Source organism: Cornus florida, unplaced genomic scaffold (genome assembly GCF_030987335.1).
Source record: "Cornus florida cultivar Cherokee Brave unplaced genomic scaffold, ASM3098733v1 CherokeeBrave_3.0.0_Hap2_Chr11, whole genome shotgun sequence".
In the NCBI taxonomy this organism is placed as follows: Eukaryota; Viridiplantae; Streptophyta; class Magnoliopsida; order Cornales; family Cornaceae; genus Cornus; species Cornus florida.
Window position 1 is genome coordinate 37,318,517 of NW_026775581.1, and position 21,789 is coordinate 37,340,305.

Consider the following 21,789-nt stretch of genomic DNA (forward strand, 5'->3'; position numbering starts at 1 on the left):
CCGATATATTTATTTATCATTTATGTCACAAACAGCAGATGGCTGAGTGGCAAGTATCTTATGTTCCCTTCAATAGGTTGTAGGTTCAATCGCTAGAACACACACTTCACTGGTTCTTTCATTAACTGAATATAAATAGTTGCACAGCTGGCTTTGTGTGTGAAATAACTGCACAGCACACTTTGTGCATAAAAGTCTGACTATAGATGCTTGATGCTGGACTTCACACAAATCTGTATAGTATACTCAGATTGGAAAAGCCAATTCGCGAACTGTAAAAATTGGATTTTTGGGACTTGCAACATATCCGCTCCCAATTCACACATGGAGCTTGGGAGCGCATGCCCGAATCATGTGACTGAGGTTTGAACCAATTACTAATGATTGGTTAAGCTATAGGGGAATGGATCAAACATTATTGAGGGTACGGGAAGTGACATGGGCCGGATATGACCCACGAAAAGAGGATTGGGCCGAGAGACTGGATTCAGCCCACACGATGACGTTGCGGAATGGGCCGAATGCATGGGATCTTCCGAGAAGAGCTAGGCCCGTAAGGAATGAAGCCTGAGGTCAAGAGACCCAACTTAGGGAATCACTTATAACACTTGTAAATGCCTATAAATAGAGAGGAAGGAGAGAATGTAGGGGGGATTTTTGTTGAAATGCAATGAGACTCTGTGAAAATAGAGAGAGTGAATTCTTTGCATCTTCAATTGGCGCCGTCTGTGGGAATCGATGAAGAACATTCATTCATGCTTGATCGATGTCATGTTAATTCAAACTGATCCGTGAAGACGAAGCAGGATTTCTAGAAATTGAATCCAGATCGGAGAGATTACAGTTTTTCTGAAGGAATTCTTGATTGCTGTTGGTTTTGACGTGTTTGCGTTAGAATTACGCAGCTGAGATTTGCTTGATCGCAACTAGATCTGGTGAGTTAGAAGCTAGAAAAGCTCAGATCTAGCGAACTGTGATCGCGATTCAGTGAATTTGGGTCCAGATCCAACGAGATTTGCATCAGTAAAGTTCAAATCTGATTAAGATCTTGTGATTCATGCCTTTGCTTCGCTCCGGAATCATGATAGGAGGTGAGAGCTCCAATCCGATGGAGAATGTCCAGCAGATGAAGCTTAATGAGTTGATGAACATGATTGAAGTTCTCAGGAAAGAGAATGCAGAGTTGAAAGCTGGAATGCAGCGCCAAGAAGCTCCGGCGATTCTGCAACCGCTTCCGGCAGGTGAAGAGGTTATGCATCTTGTTGTTGCGCGTCAAGGTGAAGAGGAAGAGAACAATCTGACAAATCCTCGTCACGAGGAGGTTAGGCCAGATGATTTGCCGCCAAATCCTCGTCGTTTTGATGATCGAGAAGGCTTAATTCATTTAGATCCACGCATGAGCAGATCAGGCGGAACGAGGCAATGACTTTTAATCCGTATCAGGAGAGGTTCAACCGAGAAGAAGCTGTGGAGTTTGGACAACACAAAACTACACCGATCTGGCAGAAGGAATACATGGAGGAAAGATCATCCGATTCGCTCTATCGACCTTTGATGGCTATGTTAGACTACCGAAGCTCAGAAAGGAGATCTACAAATCAGAGAGCTGCCGCAAGGTTCCATAGAGAGAATGAGGCCCTTCGTTCAGCAGCTCGGACGGTTGACTCGCCGTTTACCGATGAAATTCTAAATGCACCGAGTCCGAGGAAATTCTCGATGCCAGTTTTTATCCTGTTTGACGGAACGACTAATCCAATCAATCATGTATATCATATCTAATTGAAAATGGCTCTGAACACGGAGAACGACTCCTTAATGTGCAAATGTTTTCCAACAAGCTTAGCTGGACCAACGCTCAATTGGTTCAAAAACTTACCGAGGGGCTCGATTGACAGTTTCCGAAGCCTTTGCGATTGGTTCATCAGCCAGTACTATGGGAATAAGCGCGCGGCAAAAGATGTCTCCAGTCTGTTCACAATGCGGCAGCATGAAGATGAACGCCTCCAAGCCTTTCTTACTCGATTCAATTTAACCAAAAGCATGGTGATCGAGTGCCATCTGTCCACGGCAGTCCAGGCATTCAAGCTGGCCATGATTCGTGGGACTCCGTTCCACACAAGTCTGGTGGTGAACACGCCACAAACCATAGACGAGCTGAACGAAAGAGCTGATGGTTTTGTACGCTTAGAAGAAGAAGAAGCAGCTAACGCTCAGAAGACGTCCATAATAACAACAGAAGAAAAAACCAAAGCAAAAATTAGGCAAAAGCAGGCTCAGCCACAGCGTCAGACCTCTTGGAAAGCTGAGAAGAGGCCCAGAGAGGAAGAGCTGGTTACTCAGCTGAAAGTCACACTGGCAAAGCTGTACCAAGAAAATAAAGATAAGTTCCAACCTCCTTTACCTATTAGACAGCCCCTCGACCAGAGGGACCAGTCTAAGCATTGTGCTTTCCATTCTGATTTTGGCCATCAGACTAATGAATACAGGAACTTAAGGAGGCAGGTAGAGATGCTGATAGCCAGAGGGGAGTTCGCAAGTTATAAACAAGGCACGGCGGTGGAACAGAACCGACCAATGGAGCAAGTAAAAAGGAATCAGAAGCCGAGCTCCCACAACTTGCAACCAGTTCGCATAATCAATGCGATTCATGGTCGGCCCGAACTGGCTGAAGAGTCGGAAGAACTGCTTAGAGCGCGCCTCCGCCAAGCACAAATGAAGAGGAGGATAGGCAGTGTAAACACTCTGCATCAACAGAACGCATCAACGCAAATCAAGTTTGACAGAACCGACCTATTACGCGTTCAGGTTCCTCATGAAGATTTGTTAGTCGTCAGTTTGACAGTGGCCGAATGTTTGGTACGCAAAGTTCTGATTGATCCTGGAAGTAGTGCGAACGTCATGCCGAGGGACACATTTGATCGGCTCGAGATCAAGCCAGACAGGCTCAAGCCCATTGGGAATCCTTTACTAGGGTTTGATGGAAAACGAGTGGAGCCCATCGCGACAGTGGAAGTAGCAGTGCATGCTGCAGAGAGGGTTCTGATGGAGAGCTTTGTGGTTGTCGAGATCCATCCCTCTTACAACCTTCTAATGGGCAAAGGGTGGATCCACAGAGTTCAAGGTGTTCCTTCCACTCTGCACCAAGTAATGAGATGTCTGGGGCCAGACGGCACCAAAGTGATTGACATTCATGGGGACCAAGTTGCAACTAAGGAATGTTATTCAGTGACACTGAAATCCACTGGGAAAGGAAAAACACCTGTCCGATCGGCGAGCCCGAGATAGCAATTACAGAAACCTCCACCCAAGCAGAATGGGGAGGAGGAGCCAGTGGACTTGACTGAAGAACCCCTTGTTGATGTACAGATCGATCAATCTAAGCCAGAGCGATCTACTCGAGTGAGAGTAAGACTCACCGAGAGGGAAAAGCAGGAATTAATTGATTTCTTATCTCACAATGCCGATGTATTTGCCTGAAGTCACTTAGACATGCCTGGAATTAGCCCTTTGGTATCTTGTCACTCCCTGCACGTTAATCCCAATGCAAGACCTGTAAAGCAGAAGCAACAAAGGTTTGCTCCAGAACGCAACCGGATCATAGCCGAGGAGGTTGATAGGCTGCTTGATGCGGGATTCATAAGAGAAGTGTACCATCCCGACTGGTTGTCAAACGTTGTTGTTGTGCAGAAAAAGAATGGGAAGTGGCGAGTGTGCATTGACTTCACCAATTTGAACAAAGCCTGTCCGAAAGATAGCTTTCCGCTGCCCAAGATTGATCAAATGGTGGATGCTACTACTGGGTATGAGCGTTTAACCTTCTTAGATGTTTATTCAGGTTATAATCAGATCCCCATGGACCCTGTTGACGAGGAGAAAACGTCTTTCGTTACCAAGCAAGGGACCTATTGCTACAAAGTTATGCCGTTCGGACTGAAGAATGCCGGAGCAACTTACCAAAGGCTTATTAGCAAAATTTTCAAGGATCAAATTGGGAAGACTGTGGAAGCCTATATTAATGACATGGTAGTGAAAAGTAAGAAGAAAGTTGACCATCTGAAACATCTACAAGACGTATTTGATGTGTTGAGACAATATGGAATGAAGCTCAATCCAACCAAGTGCTCATTCGGTGTGAGTTCTGGTCAGTTCCTGGGACATGTGGTTAATCATAGAGGCATAGAAGCTAGCCCTGCCCAAGCAGAAGCTGTGACTAAGAATGCCGAGCCGAAGACAATCAAAGAAGTGCAAACACTTACGGGTCCAATAGCTGCATTGAGCCGGTTCATTTCCAAATTGTCAGATCGCTGCAAACCATTTTTTGACACAATACGGAGCCATGGGAGACAAGTTTGGGGGGATGAACAGCGCCAAGCATTAACTGGTTTAAAAGAATATATGCAGAACCTTCCGGTCCTGTCAGCTCCCGAACCAAGAGAAAAACTATTTTTATACCTCGGGGTATCCAGCATCGCGACAAGTGGCGTTCTGATCCGTTGTAAAGAGGGAAAGCAATACCCAGTGTTCTATGTTAGCAAAATGATGACTAAGGCCGAACGACGCTATTCAAAGGCCGAGCGGGTGATACTCTCGCTAGTACATACAAAAAGAAAGCTCAGGCATTATTTTGAATCCCATCCTATCATCGTTCTAACCACTTTTCCTATCAGAATAATCCTGCACAAGCCAGACCTCTCAGGGAGGATGACGAAAGGGGCCATAGAGTTAAGCTCATTTGACATAACATATGAACCCAGAACGGCAGTCAAAGGGCAAGCAGTGGCAGATTTCTTACTGGACTGTGATTCAGAAGACACGGAGGAAGACCTTCGAGGTTGCTTGTGGAAACTCTTTGTCGATGGATCCTCAAATCAAATGGGGGCAACCATTGGAGTCAAACTGCAGACACCAGAAGGCACGTCCCTAAGTCAAGCGCTCCGGCTTGAATTCAGAGCCACTAACAACGAAGCAGAATATGAGGCACTACTGGCTGGACTTAAGCTCGCCAAAAAGCTGAAGGTCAGGAATTTAACCGTCTTTAGTGACTCGCAGTTAATTGTCCGGCAGGTGAATGGCGAATATGAAACCAAGGATGAAACGATGGAAGCATATCGTTCTGCTGTTATGCGAGAAGTCAGAGACTTTGAAAAAATTGAATTCATCCAAATACCGAGAGAGCATAACGAAGATGCCGATCGGCTAGCATGTAGCGCCTCGGGTTCTGGAGAGACATTGGCAAGGGTGATTCCAGTAGGAATACTGAACCAGCCATCCATTTTTGAAGAACCTTTGGGCCCAAATCTTTGGCAAGTGACTGTTATTCCATATGAGCCAAGTTGGATTGATCCGATCATAACTTATATTCGGGACGGTACTCTACATGAGCAAAGAGATGAGGCTAGGAAAATCAACTCAAACGCTGCAAAGTACGCCATAGTGCATAACCAGTTATACAGGAGGTCTTTTCTGGGCCGTACTTAAAGTGCGTTACCCCCACAGAGGCTCGGCAGATATTGCGGGCTATTCATGAAGGTGTGTGTGGAAATCATTCAGGGGGAAGATCTTTAGCGCACAAAGCAATGACGCAAGGGTACTTCTGGCCGAACATGTCACGAGATGCGGAAGAATTCTTCAGACGATGCGATAAGTGCCAAAGGTTCGGACCATTAATCCACCAACCACCTGAGGACTTGCACGTGATGGCCACACCATGGCCTTTCGCACAATGGGGGATGGATGTGGTTGGTCCTCTGCCAACTGCAAGAGCTCAGAACAAGTATGTATTGCTGGCAACAGATTACTTTACCAAATGGGTGGAAGCAGAGCCATATCCGAGTGTAACGCAAACCCATGTAAGACGCTTCATCTGGAGTAATATTATTTGCCGTTTTGGTGTTCCGAGGTCAATCGTTATGGATTATGGGACTAATCTCGACAGCAAGCAAGTCAGAGAATTACTGGAAGAATATGGAATTAACCAAAAGTTGGCAGCAATAAGTCATCCCCAGGCCAATGGACAAGCAAAAATTACGAATAGAACAATTTTCGCTTGTATCAAGAAGAAACTGGAAGATCATAAAGGGAAGTGGCTGGACAAACTCCCGAACATCCTATGGGCTTACAGAACGACCCTTAGACGGCCGACCGGGGAAAGCCCATTCGCCATGGCATACAGAACTGATGCAGTCATACCGGTTAAATATTTGGTTCCAACTGTCCGAAGCTTAACATGGAATCAGGAACAAAATGACAAAATGCTGAGATTTAACCTTGATATGTTAGAGGAAAAGAGAGATGTTGCGGCAATAAGGCTTGCATCCTACCAGCAGACACTGGCTAGCAGCCACAACAAAAGGGTGAAGCACAGATATTTCACACTTGGCGATCTGGTTCTGAAGAAGAAGGTAGGAATGGTTGAAAAGATGATGTCACCTTGGGAAGGACCATACAGAATTGCAGAAGTCATAGGAAATGGGGCATATATACTAGAGCCCATGGCTGGAAGGTTGGTTAACAAGCCATGGAATGCTACATCTTTAAAAAGGTATTATTTGTAGAAAGTTTAAAATTCTAATTCTGGCATTATTCATTTTCAGTTGTACAGAATTCCGAAATTTGAAATTTATAAAAAGCTATCTTCTTCTGAAAAGTTGAGTTTATGAAAACAGCAAAGTAAGTGGCAGCTGGCACTATGAGCCGAACGCCAAAAACTTGCCAAAAAAATGAAGAGTGACAGTGGCAAGTGGCATTTACAGCCGAGCGCCAACCACTCAGCAAAGTAAGTGGCAACTGGCACTATGAGCTGAATGCCAAAAACTTGCCAAAAAATGAAGAGTGACAGTGGCAAGTGGCATTCTAGCCGAGCGCCAACCACTCAGCAAAGAAAGTGGCAGCTGACACTATGAGACGAACACCAAAAACTTGCCAAAAAGTAAAAAAGTGAAAGTGGTAAGTGGCATTCTAGCCGATCGCCAACCACTCAACAAAATAAGTGGCAGCTGGCACTATGAGCCGAACGCCAAAAACTTGCCAAAAAATGAAGAGTGGCAACTGGCATTATGAGCCGAACGCCCAAAAACTTGCAAAAAACAAAAAAAAAAAAAAAAAAATGTGGCAAAGTGGCACACTAGCCGAACGCCAACCACTGACATACAGAGAGAAACCAGATCAGATAGCATTAAATCATTAAGTAAAGGGATTTTTGGCAAAAGTTCAACCAAAAGTCAGCCATCTCATTAATAGTGAAGTTTCTGAGTTACAAAAAATGAGGTATACAGATGACAAAAGTGCAAAAGGAAGGAGGTCGGTACATCAGAAAGGCTCTAACTAGAAGCATTTGCCGCGTCAGCTTCTTGATGGTGCTGAACGATCCCCTCATCACTATTGGCGGTTCCGTTCTCACGAGGAGGAGAATCAAGCTGAATGATAGAATCATTCTGCTGAGTTCTATCCTCAGTAGCATTGGAAGAATCATTTTGCAGAGGCTCATCCTCAGCAGCAGTGGTAGATGGAGTCACAGTGGACAGAGGAAGAACGCCCAGAGGTTGAGCAGTAAAGGGAGTAGGAGTGATCCTGGAAGAGGCGATCTCTTGGCATTCATCAAACATGCCCTCAGCAGGGGTGGAGTCTGGGTCGATATAAACACCCGGAGGATCAATCTCCAACTCTTTGTCAACCTCATCAGGGGTAGAACCGGTCTGATCTTCAGCTGGAACACGGTCAATATAACCCTCTCGGAACCCCTGAGCATATCTGAGGGCCCCAACCCTGGAAAACCGAGCGTACAGAGCTAGCATACCACCATTTACCTTACTGATGGTGTTGAGTAAAGCATCACGCTCGTCTAGAGCTCTTTTCTCAAAGGCCATCCGAGCGGATTGCTCATCACTCAGAAAGCGCTGAAGTTCTTCATTCTTTGCCTTAAGAGATTCTCGCTCAGTATGCCAGACACTCTTCTCAAGTTGCAGAGTGTCCTTTTCTTCCTGAAGAGAGTCTGTCTCCTTTTTCAGAGCGTCCCTCTCTTTCTCAACTTTGTTGAGCTGAACCGTCAGCTCGGCATTCTGAGTGACTAAAGCATTGTTCTCCTTGTTAGCTGCACCAAGGTTGTCAGAGAGCTTACAAGCCTTGGAATTTCCCAGCTCAACTTGCTTCTGCATGGCCATCATCCCAAACAGGGTCTACAGAGATATACACGATAACTAATTAAGCCGAGCAGGTGATCATAAGTAATCAAATGTAAAGACTATGTAAAGATTCATTGACTGAGGGGCAAAAGTTACCTCTGTGGCAGACAAGGGGAACCGGCTGAACACTTCTTTCTGAGACAGACCCTTGGCTACCTCAATGTCTTTTGGAGTCCACATGCTCCTGTAGTATGCCATAGCGGTCTGACCATCCTTGAACATGGTCTCGTCCGGCTTTACAGACTATCCGTCCATTTGAATAAAGCGAAGGTTCCATGGTGCAGATACAGAGGCAGAGGCATTAACAGAGATAGGCCCAGAGAAGGCAGGAGGCCTAGTCAGAGGGGGCCTAGTCAGAGGATGCACGGACACACTTGGCCCAGAGGGCCTAACCCTTTGTGACAAAGGAACGTCATCAATGCTGAGAGCACTATCAGGCTGAGGCCTTTTTCCTCTCGCCTTTTCCTCAGCGGCAACAGTAGCAAAGCTGGGAAGGTTGCTGACAGAAGGGGTCACGTTCGGATTGACAGGCGTAACGTTGAAGACCGGATCGGTAGCCGTCACGGTCGAATCGATGGAAGGAGTGGTATCAGAAATAGTGGCAGAAGAAGATACTGAAACTGGGGAAGAAGTTGCCGCAGGGGCAACAACGGTCTTGGGGGCAGTTTTCTTCCTGCCGAAGGAAGGGATCTGGAGTTAACTCATTGTCTTGCCAAGGGCTGAGAGAGCAAAAAGGTTGTCTGAGGTAAGGAGGTCCGAGCAAGAGGGAATGTCGTTCAGAACGTATTTCTTCAAATAGTTATCCCTATCCCTGCAAACACCGTAGCTCAAATCATCACAAGGAATGCCTAAGGAACGGCATAAGAAAGTACAAAAAGCGAGAAACGCAAATCTCGCAAGGACAATCACTCTTATGGGTTTTGTATTTTTTATACGAAGAGATAGAGCACTCGCCAAAAGCGCTCGGGATAGGGAAGTCTTTTGCGGCTGGAGAAAACCAGGCTCCCCTAATCCAAATTATATTTTTCCTCCAACCCTTCTCAGATTTGATTTTATCTTTGCATATGGACCTCTTCTCAATAGGGTAGAAATGGTAGAACGGTTCATCAGTTCAGATTTTGCTAACCTTGTAACAGAGGAGAAGATCTATGAGGTCAAGATCTAGACCTCTGTCACGGTTCAGAAGCAACATAACAGATAGAACCCTAAGAAAATTTGGGTTTACTTGCAAAGGGGAAAGATTAAGTTTATTAAAAACGTAACTAAAGAAGGGATGCAGAGGGAAGAAGACCAGCACCAGTCTTGATATTTACATCTTTGGGGCAAGCCCTAATTTGAATGTCATCAGGAAGGTTCAGTCTCATACGAAGAATACCTAAGTCTATAGTCATGGTAAAAACGAACAAAGATCCTGAGGAAGAACAACAAATCCCTAGAGGAGGAGAAAAAAGCAAAACTAACGTCGAAAGATTGAACACCGCGAAGAGCACTGCAAGATCACCGGAAAAAGAAGCTTTTGCAAAAGTTCGCCGGAGGAGATTCAACTCAAAAGGGACAGATGAAGATTTGACTAATGGTGAAGCAAGATAGAGACGGTAAAGAGGACTGATGGAACGTCTCTGTGGCTTATAAAGACAAGGTGGGCCCAAAGGTCGAAGAGCCAGGAAAGCGAGGAGTTTTTTGAATCTCGAAGCACCGACTCCCAAATCCAACCGTCCATTCTTCCATGCGATCTTCTCAAGCCGTCAAGCCATGATTAGCAGCCTCTAATAATTACGCCCTAATTAATTATGGAGTAATTATGGGGGCAGTTGAGGGTACCGGAAGTGACATGGGCCGGATATGACCCACGAAAAAAGGATTGGGCAGAGAGACTGGATTCAGCCCACACAATGACGTTGCGGAATGGGCCGATTGCATGGGATCTTCCGAGAAGAGCTAGGCCCGTAAAGAATGAAGCCTGAGGTCAAGAGACCCAACTTAGGGAATCACTTATAGCACTTGTAAATGCCTATAAATAGAGAGGAAGGAGAGAATGTAGGGGGGATTTTTGTTGAAAATGCAATGAGACTCTGTGAAAATAGAGAGAGTGAATTCTTTGCATCTTCAATTATATATCAAGCTTCCACACACTCCATGTGCAAACCTCTTTCATGTGGAGGAGCAAGCATTTAGATCAAGTCAAGTGAAAACAAACAAACAAAATTAAGGACTTGAATCAAACCTCCTGAACAAAGCTTTGATACCATGACAGACAATGTATATAAAGATCTAACCAATTTAAAATTGTGAGACCAGAATATAGATTTTTAACCCATCATGCGTGGAAAGGTGTAAGCTGAGAGGGGAAAGACGATTGGATTTTCCATTATAACATAGGTAGTAGGCAGCAGAATGCCAATAGAATCTGCCATTTAAACGAGATCCACGACATTTAGCAGAATGACGTATTCACCTTCCACAATTAAGTCAATAAGTGTCATAGCTTTGTAAAGGGCTAGGAAGCACGGACACTCCGAAATAGGCAAAGAATCCGTGTCGGACACGGACACGCGTCGGACACGGCCCGACACGTGTCGGACACGGCAAAAAGCGTGTCTAGAATTTTTTATTTTTTTAAAATTTTCGGACACGGATTGGACACGGCACGGACACGCGTCCGACACGCCAGGGTGTGTGTCCGACACGCGTGTCTTATTTTTGGGGGTTTAAAAGATAATTTTTAAAAGAAAGTTGGGTTAAAGTACAAATATATAAAGTTATTTACTTACTTATGTGGTCAGAACATAATAATTTTAAACTTTCAAGGTTAATATGTAATTTTAAACAAAAGAGATAGATATTTAAGGCAGTCATTACACTATTACAAGATCAGATTCAAAGGACGGGGGTTGTGCTCTCTCAAACTGACGACGAAGCTCTGCAACTTCCTGCTGCAGATCAAAGCGACTCCTTCCAGCCTCCAGGTCAATCTCTCTCTCTCTCCTCTCTTTTCTTCCTCCTCCTTCCTCTTTTCTTTCTTTTTCTTCACAAACCCTAGTTTCTTTCTTTCTTCTTCATTTTTTTTTTTCTTTTTCCTTTTTCACAAACCCAGATTCTTTCTTTCTTCTTCATCTATTTTTTTTTTCGTTTTCCTTTTTCAAAACCCCAGTTTCTTTCTTTTTCTTTTCTCTCTCCTTTTTTTTTTTTCCCCCCGTTTTTCACTAACCCCAGTTTCTTTCTTCTTCATCTATTTTTTATTTTTTGTTTTTTGTTTTCCTTTTTCAAAACCCCAAATTCTTTCTTTTTCTTCTCTCTCTCTCTCTCCCCCCCCCCCCCCCCTCCACTAACCCCAGTTCACAAACCCATCTTCTTCTTTTCTGGTATTTTTCCTTTTTTACAGACCTTAATTTCTTTCCTAATTTCTTTCTTCTTCTTCTTCTTCTTCTTCTTCTCTGTTGTCTTTATTCTTGCTTTAAATTTTAGCTTGTGTGAGTCGTGACTTATTGACCTGTAAATGAATTGGATTTCATCTTTGATTTAATTTCAGCTATTGCATATGACTTAAGAATCTGTAGCAAATAGGAATTTATTTTTTCTTTGCTGGCTGTTCTTTCTTTGCTGACTGCTGTAAGTATGGATTTTTTTTCTTTTCTTTTTATGTCCAGGAAATTAGACATGTCATTGTCTACATCAGTTGCTAGTTGTACTCCTCAATTCGAACAAGATGATAACAAACCACTTTGGAACTATGTCACACAATTAGAAAAAATTGGTGGTGGAGGAGGAAATTTTTTATTCAAATGCCACTTTTGTAATAACGAATTCAGGGGGTCTTATACAAGAGTTAAAGCCCACTTGTTGCAGAACACTGGTATGGGTATTCGTATATGTCCAAAAGTCACATATCAGAATATTGCAGAAATGCAAAAAGCAATTGAAGAAGCCGAATTGCGAATTAAAAATTCTAAACCAAAAAAAGTTCCTTTGCCGCCGTCTAGTGCATCATTGGGTGGTACTACTAGTCTCACTCAGGAGGCTTATGTACCAAAGAAAAGAAAGGCAAGTGGGGGTGCCATTGGGAAGGCATTTAATAATGAGGCTCGGGAACAATTGCACTCAGAGTTTGCTAGGATGTTTTATTCCGCAGGATTGCCGTTTCATCTAGCAAGAAACCCGTATTATGTGAGTTCATACAACTATGCTGCAAATAATCCTCTGTCAGGTTATTTGCCTCCGGGTTATAATCTATTAAGAACCACTCTACTTCAAAAAGAAAAGGCAAATATTGATAGATTATTGCAACCAATTAGGAGTACATGGAAGGCAAAGGGTGTTAGCATTGCAAGTGATGGTTGGAGTGATCCACAAAGGCGGCCTTTAATTAATTTTATGGCTATGACAGAAGGAGGTCCCATGTTTTTGAAAGCTGTTGATTGTTCCGGTGGAATTAAAGACAAGTTTTTCATTTCCAATTTGTTGAAGGAAGTCATAAATGAGGTTGGCCCCCAAAATGTGATCCAAGTAATTACAGACAATGCCCCAAATTGCAAGGCTGCTGGACAACTAATTGAAGGGCAATTCCCTCACATTGTTTGGACACCTTGTGTGGTCCATACTCTCAAAAATATTTGTGCTGCAAAAAATGTGGAAAAGAATGAAATTGCATATGCAGAGTGTGGTTGGATTCTTGATTATGCTGATGAGGTTACAATAATAAAGAATTTCATCATGAACCATTCAATGAGATTAGCTATTTTCAATGAGTTTGTCAGCTTGAAGTTGCTTTCAGTTGCAGAGACACGCTTTGCTTCTGTTATTGTGATGATGAAAAGATTTAAACTTATAAAAGGTGGTCTCCAAGCAATGGTCATAAGTGACAAGTGGACTTGCTATAAGGAGGATGATGTAGGAAAGGCCGATTATGTGAGAGAGAAGCTGTTGGATGAACAATGGTGGGGAAAGATTGATTGTATCCTTTCCTTTACTTCACCTATTTATGACATGCTAAGGGCTTGTGATACCGATAAGCCTTGTCTTCACTTAGTTTATGATATGTGGGATACAATGATTGAAAAAGTGAAGATGGCAATATATAGGTATGAAAGAAAGCGACAAAGTGAAAGTTCTTCCTTTTATGAAGTGGTGCATGGGATACTTGTAGCTCGTTGGAACAAGAACAATACTCCGCTTCATTGCTTGGCACATTCACTAAATCCAAGGTAAATCATTAGATATTAATTTGTAAGCTAAAGAAGTTTTAATCTTAGTTTAGAATTAAGGAAATTAAATTATGAATTAAATGCATTCTCTTATTTATTGTAGGTACTATAGTGATGTGTGGCTTAGTGAAGACCAAAGTCGAGTTCCACCACACAAGGATTTAGAGGTCTCAAGAGAGAGAACAAGGTGCCTTAAAAAATACTTTAGTGACCCACAAGAGCGTTCAAAAGTCCAATTGGAGTATGCTAATTTTTCATCAAACTCGGGGGAATTTGGGGAGAGTGATTCTATATGTGATAAATATACCATGGATCCTAAAAGTTGGTGGGTTGTACATGGTTCATATGGTCCCTTGCTTCAAGAGTTAGCTTTGAAGTTGCTTGTCCAGCCTTCTTCCTACTCATGTTGTGAGAGGAACTGGAGTACTTATTCTTTTATTCACTCATTGAGAAGGAACAAGATAGCGCCACAACGGGCTGAAGATTTGGTTTTCATTCATAGTAATCTCCGTCTTCTGTCAAGGAGAACCCCACAGTACAATGAAGGACGAACTAAGATGTGGGATATTGCAGGAGATGCATTTGATTCATTTGGTGATGTTGGGGTGCTTGAGGTTGCAAACCTCTCACTTGATGAGCCAGAATTAGAGACGGTATTATTTACCGATGATGGAAGTGTTAACGATGATGAGATTCATGAGACAATTGATGATGAACAACAATAGATGAATGCTGATATGTTCTTTTTTTTTTGTTTTGGACTACCCTTTTGGTATTGTAAATGGTAAAGTCCTAGGTCAAATGATGGATGGGAATAGATGATAGTACACTGACTTGTTTTTGTATCTTTTTTGGGGACTAGCCTTTAGGTTTTTGTGAATGTTAAGTGCTAACAGTACAGTCCTGAATGTTAAACAATCATGAATGTTAATAGTCCTTTCAGTCTATGCTTTTGTATTTGGAGTAAAGTTGCAATGATGATTAAATGATACTAGTTATTATTCTAATATCTTGTTTTTTATTTGGTTTTATAACTCTGCAACATTGTTCTTTTATAGTTTATTAGTTATAAGTTATGATTTGTATATATTTTCCATTGTGAGGTTGATGAAAAATAGTAACACTCGGTAATTTTTAAAGTACTACATCATATATATATATATATATATATATATATATATATATACACACACACTATTCGCCGTGTCCGTGTCCGTGTCCTAATTTTTTTGGATTTGCCGTGTCGCCGTGTCCGTGTCGTGTCGTATCCGTGTCCCGTATCCGTGTCCGTGCTTCTTAGGTAAAGGGTAAATGTAGAATGCAAGTACCACACTATGTTAAATGACTTACTATCTGGTTGATGAATCCCAAAGAACACCCCTTGAAAATAGGAACCTCTCTAACGTATGGCTCATACAACTTTTGTGCAATCTGCAAAGAAGAAACAATTCATGAGGCGAAGCAATTCAGACCATTTCTTTTTTTCTTGTTTGGGTGATGAATAAAATTGCACATAAGCAAATTCTCCAAAGGAGATAGATACATTAGTAGGCATGGATGAACTGATTTCAAGCACTAAATCAATATTGGTTGTTGATCTGCCTGTAATTGAGGCATAATTAAGGTTTAAGAACATAATACCTTAGCTCGGATAGAGACTGGAATATCCTGCAGAATTGCAAGCTCAGTGTACCTGTTCTCGTATTGTAATCGCACATGGCCTTTGATCTCATTACTTATGTGCTTTCCAAGTTTGTTCCTATTCGTATACTTGATGATATCTGCCATTTTATCTCTAAATTTTTCTGTTTTTGATCCTTTCACAATCAATGCCGCCATGTTACCGAGTAGATAAGCACCAAGAATCATGTCAAAAGAGACATAGATCATAATGAATATCATTTCCCTGATATTGACTGCATGTATCTCTCCATAACCTGTGGCAAAAGGCAAAAATCCAACCAAAGAAAAGTGGGGTCACAGCAGAGATTTAGCATTCCAACTCTAAGAAAGCATAAGCAACCCCATTGCACATCCAAGAGAGACATATTCCCAGTTTACCAGAAATTTCAAGAAACTTCCCCATCTGGTCCTCCATTCTATCTAGATTAGAGGAAGATTCCTATGTGCAAAATATGTTACATAGATAGTATATTTCTTAGAGCATACAAGAAGATATACTGACATAATTGACATTCAACAACTTATTGATGTCCCCAACTCAAAAGAATTGGGTATTAGAAGAATTAAGTAGCTGGGCATACACCCGTAGGGCTGTACCCGGTGTAACTTTAGGCAGTCTTAGAAGTAACCGTTGTTGTGTACAGTCTACTAGAGACTAGCTTATATCTAACAAATATTGATAAGAATTTTATTAAGAATAAAGTGGAAGTACATAGGAGAAAAGGGCACGAAATCCTTCCTCAAAGAGGTAAAATTAATGAAAGGAAAGGAGAATGAGAGAGAGAGAGTATAATAAAGCAGACATATATGTTGACCATGTGTGTATGTGCTTGCAGATTATCAAAAGAAGTAAAATGTGTCTAGCCTCACCATCAACATTTGTCCTAACCATCTGAGGCTTTAGTCTCCCGAGGAACATATCCTTATTAGAGCTTCATGGTTAAACTGGGTTATCTTATGCCCGCCACAGAAACGTGTTTTTAATTTTTTTTCTTTTCTTTTTTTTTTTTAATAATCAGTAATTAATTGCATGTCCTTAAAAATATTTGATTACTCGGTCGATATCCATGGACCTTTACCTCTTATTCTAAGAGCTTACAACAAGCAATGCATTTGTTCTCAGTTAAACTAACGCATGTACCATGTGAAGAAAAGGTCAATGAGACAGTATCACAGCAATATATTCATGGTTTGTAAGATATTAATTGGTAGACTAAAGCCTGCAAGATATTCATCGCAAACAGCTGCAAAATGAACTTCCCATCTCTATGGGAAACTCAACCAAATCAAGAATCTTTTTTCAAGGGATTATAAAACAAAAGATATAATAAAATAGTAGCTATCTTTTTTCACAAAATCAAGAATCAAGAAATGAAAAATATTTGTAAGATCCCACTTCCTAATGGTTACACATGTAGCATGAACACAGATGTGGGCTACGGAAACAATACGGATATGGTGATACAACAAGTTCATAAAACATAGAATATGAGGCATTACGGGCACAGCAAGAACATGCCAATATGTCACATTAATGTAGATATGTATAAAAATTAATATATGTGTGTGTGTCCATGTATATTTAAAATGAATAATTGTTTATCATGTTAGATATATTGTTACTAGCATTTCCTTATAAATAAAATAAAATTTAAAAAAAAAAAAATGAAAAACAAGCTAAGGGTTAGGAGTTATATTGCATCGATGAATTTTGAACTAAAATAGTAATGATACATATCTCAATACTTGCTTCTTCCCTGAAGATATTCTAAAATTTTCTTAACAATTATACTGTGATATTACACTTGAAAACACACAAAAAGATACAAAGAAAAAAGCCCCAGTTTTTGCTTTTAATGTTTGGTGTATGCCCTTTTTTCCCCTCCTAGTTCTGATATTTGTCACTAATACACAGAAAGGGAAATTGGATGGTAGTGCAAAACCACAAAAATAAATAAATAAAAGAAGACAATTAAAGAACTTTGCTTGATGACTAGAAAGCTAATTTAAAGAAACAAGTGATGCACATAAATATTTAAATGAAGAACAGACTACATTTTTTGCCTTGGCCTTTGTGTAGCTTTTGGGATGCGTTCCCCTTTTGAACGCTTTCTATTTTTACTTATAAAAAAAAAGAACAAACTACATTTTTGGGTTCCTAAGTTCTACTATTATTTTTGAATTGTTTCACTACTTCATGTTACTGTCATGAAAATTCATGGCATGAGTGCTTGCAAACATCGTATAGCACATGATTGAACTCTATTCAATGATGTACTGATATATATCTTTTTTCAAGAAGCATCCAAACAACTCTAATCTATTGTAAGAATTGACAGGAAAAAAAAAAATGAAAGACATCGACTATTATTGAGGAATTTAGAAACTAAGTTTTTGGGTTCCTAAGTTCTATTATTTTTTAATTGTTTCACTACTTCATGATACTGTCATGAAAATTCATTGCATGAGAGTTTGCAAACATCTTATAGCACATGATTGAACTCTATTCAATGATGCACTGATATATACTTTTTATCTTTTTTCAAGAAGCATCCAAATAACTCTAATCTATTGTAAGATTTGACAGGAGAAAAAATGAAAGACATGGACCATTATTGATGAATTCAGAAACTAAGACAGTAAAAATGAACATATATAGAACTTTGAGGTTAGAAATGAGGTTTCCCAACAAATAAATAATCAGACAAATGCAATCTAATCAAATTTGGTGAAACATAACATGCAAAAGAAGCTTACCAACTGTTGCCATGGTAACAATGGCAAAATACAGTGATGTTACATAACGCTTCCAAAGATCAATCTCTCTGAAGTGTGCGTATTTATAGTCACCCATCTGTAAACTTCCTATCCATGTATATCCTTCCTTGGAGGCAGGCAGAGTGGTAGCCAGATAGTAAAAGATGCAGGCAGCTGTATGTGTGCAATAGAGTTCAACAACAAGAAGTTTCACAATCCTCGTAAACAGATAATTGATACGTGTATCTTTCTCCATCCTCTCAAAAAATTCTGTCACTCTAAGTGCCCGACTTAGCCTAATCCATAATAGATACCTCACTGGTTCTTTTCTGCCGCAAACCTGATTAGAGCAAATGGCTTAGGATGAACTAGAAAGAATTAAACTTGTTATAGTGCATGCACAAAGAAAATTTTCTGTTAATATTCATATATATATATATATATATATATATATAATGCATATGTGAAAGTTTGTTGTTCATATTACATGGAATTCATGAACAAGCCTCCCAAATTGCATTCTCTATGGGTCAAAAAAGTGTTATGTTAAAAAAAACCTATTAATAATTTTTTTTTTTTTTTTTTTTTAAATGTAATGTTTTCTAGGTAGGAATACAACTACCGATAATCAATGTATTCTCCAAGTGATAGACATAATCTCCAATCCTAAATTTAAAACGTTTAAAAAAACACCACATCACCATTGTTGTTTGGAATAATTTGTGTGTAAAAGCATAAAAATAATTACACAAGCGATGACATGGCACATTTTTATAGTTGGATGTGAATTGGAGATGCTTGCAAGAAGAAAGTTTTGGAGAGGGTCCAAATCCCTAATTGGAATTATCACATCATATTAAGAAGGGGGAAAATAATAGTGTAGAAAAACAAATGAATGGCACAATGAATAATGGATTTCATAATAAATGCTGAGATGAGAGGGAATTAAGCAAGCAAACAGAATAATGATATTGAATTTTCAAAGACAATATCAGGTACAAGAAATGTAACTAACAAATTACCCAAACATAAAAGGAAAATGTAACTAACAAATTACCCAAACATGTGAAGCCAAGGAAAGGAAAAAGTACAAGAAATATCAAATTTTCAAAGACAATATCAGATGCAAGAAATGTAACTAACAAATCAGATACAAGAAATGTAACTACTAACAAATTACCCAAACATGTGAAGCCAAGGAAAGGAAAGTACCTTGTAGATGGCATCCAAAGGCAAACAACCCATCAAATCGACCAAAAAGCGAGATTTTAAGTACCTGTGAAGAACAATAGATTATCAGAACAACGAATGGTTATAGGGCAAAAGGAAAACAACGGTTATAGGGCAAAAGGAAGTGACCGAATGGCAATGAGAGTGCGACTGTAGACCAAACGATAGGAGTGGGCGTCCCGGTAGGCGACGAAGAAGCGGACGACGATGTCGATGAGGAAGGCGATTTGTCCGGCGATGTCGAGAAGGAATAGGTTCTCCGGCAATCCTCTGAAGAATCCGAACTCGAGGGGTGTGAAAAAGGACGAGTACACTGCCCATATCAGAATGAACTGAGTCCACACCAGGTACCACCTGCATTCGTATATATATATTTTCTGATTCTCTTCAACACTGATTTGAATTCATAATTTCTACCCAAAACTATAAATTCATAACCTAGAGAGAGAACTAGAGATAGAAAACCCCCTTTGGGCTAGGCGTGAATCCGTGATCTATCTATTTTTCTTTTCTTTTGGCGCCAAGTTAGAAAGGGTTCCAAACTTTCAAGTTTCAACTGGGAAAGACAGTCGTAAGGAGAAAATCAACAACGAATTGTATAAATATAGACAAACTCGGGTTTTTTTTTATCAATAACAAATTCGTGATGCATATCTCGAATTTGGTTTCACACATTGAAAAAAAAATCTAATAGTTTGATTTTCTAAAGAGTGTATTTTGTTCAATGTTTGAGATATGAGAAAAGAACTTATGTATTTTAATTTTTTTTCATTATGATGGTCTCTGGCCTCTTAAAATACTCGGCCAATTATCAAAACATTTTCTTTAGAATAATCTTAAGCAAAATTTTAATTCATAACTTCCAAGATAGGAAGTGAGAACTCTTATTTACTTGGTTTAGGATTGATGGTCAATTAAATATAACTCATAAATTAAACATAATGTTTTTTTCCCTACTCAAACTTGCCCCAAAAAAAAAAAAAAAAAGAATTCAAGAAAATGTTTATTATTTTTACTAATTCTTTTGGCTCAAATTTATTATTATTTTTTTGTAAATTCAAGAAAATAGTATTTTATTAGATAAAATTCAAGTAAATAGATAAACTTTTTTAAAAAAAATTAAATATGAGCTATACCAGAATTCCACATTGAAAAAAAAAATAAATAAAATAAAAATACTGGCAAATAGTCTTTTTTCATATTCACGGCAGCATTTTGGTCAACTTTATTATTTTGAGCACTTTGGTCAATTTTATTATTTTAAAACTATTAGACTTTAATTCTATTAAATAATAAATATGAGTCATTAGTACCATTTATTTATAATAATTCTTAAATTTTAACGTGAGATATGAGTTGAGTCCGTAAAAGAGTGCGAGACAGAGAGAGTGAGAGTATTTTACCAGTTGTCAGGATGGATAATGAAACTCCTCTCCGCATGTGTGGTTGAGTCTGGTCCTCCTCCTCCTCCTGACCCGTTCACGAACAGCTTTAGAAGACCCTTCCAAGTCGATATGGGATTGGACTCCGCTCGAAGCTCTTCGACCTTGAACTCTTCATCATCTTCTGAACTCTCATCATCACCACCTGTTCCTGATCTTCTTCTTCTATGCACGGTCTCCATCATATATAACACTCTTTACTCTTAAATCTTAATTAGATTTGCTCTCTCTATATATATATATGTATGTATGTATATATAAGCGAACACTAGAGGTTAATTAAGTTCTTTGCCTATTGGGTTCATGTACATTTGATTTTTGAGATGATTCTGTGCCACAGACTGATACGAAGATGCTATAGTTTGAGGGTATATATACTATCTGAACGTCAATCTAATCAATAATTTTGATTGAGGGCATTGGAGAATCTATCTATCTATCTATCCATATATATATATATATATATATATATATATATATATTTCAATAGAACATCGACTTTCTTGTTGCAGGAATTTATAACAGTATCTGGGCGGTGATGAGAGAATCAATTCATAGACAAGGAATAAATCTGTTATCATATCATAGGACATTTAGGACCTACAAACATAGGCACCAACTGTTAGTCAAACTCAAACTTACCTAAATATTTGCTTCACGTACTGGGATGTGTTTTTAACCTGGTTTAAGTAAATTCTGAAGGGATAAAGGGTCCGCCACAATGGGATTTTTAGATGTTATTTCTACTCGGATAAAATCTATTATGATATCTTATTGCAAATCTATACTATATATACTTGTTAAAATAAAAAATAAAAAAGGTAAAATGTTGATTGAGCCTAGGACTAAAAGCAGGAGTACAAAGTACAAACTACGGGCGGAGCTATGATTTTATTTCAGAAGGGGTACAATGCATTTGTTAAAAAAAAAAATAATAATAATAATAATAAATATGTTAATATAATTTTTTTAAATAAAGAAGGCAAATAAGAAAAAAATAGTTGTAAAAATAATATGCTAAATAAATACCGTAAAAAAAATATAGTTACAAATATAAAAATTAAAATATTAATTAATAATATTTTAATTAAATACAATCACAAATGTCATCGATAAAAAGAAATATTTAAAAAAAAAATACATAATTATACAGAAGTGAAAAAAGAAATTTTTTGAAGAAGGAAAAAAAAATTAGAAAATGAAAAATATATTGTATACTTGAAGAATGGATATATATAATTTTTTTTTTTTTTTCAAAAGGAAATTAAAAGAATTTGAAAATTTGAGGGGGGCACT

The 21,789-nt window shown here is 39.4% G+C and overlaps 1 protein-coding gene across 2 annotated transcripts in view; it reads right to left on the bottom strand.

Moving 5' to 3' along the window:
- The window catches only part of LOC132286004 (potassium channel SKOR-like), a 68,626-nt gene extending 47,519 nt beyond the window's left edge, over positions 1-21,107 (bottom strand). Inside the window, exons 1-6 of one of the 2 annotated variants that reach the window (XM_059788257.1) lie at positions 20,455-21,107; positions 19,181-19,405; positions 19,034-19,097; positions 17,822-18,161; positions 15,023-15,318; positions 14,732-14,812 (exon numbers count right to left, since the gene is read on the bottom strand). In XM_059788257.1, coding sequence (XP_059644240.1) covers positions 14,732-14,812; positions 15,023-15,318; positions 17,822-18,161; positions 19,034-19,097; positions 19,181-19,405; positions 20,455-20,678 — 1,230 coding nt within the window. In that variant the 5' untranslated portion in view covers positions 20,679-21,107. The remainder of the gene's footprint in view (positions 1-14,731; positions 14,813-15,022; positions 15,319-17,821; positions 18,162-19,033; positions 19,098-19,180; positions 19,406-20,454) is intronic. The other variant, XM_059788256.1, reaches the window with a different exon arrangement.
- Between the last annotated feature and the right edge of the window lie 682 nt (positions 21,108-21,789).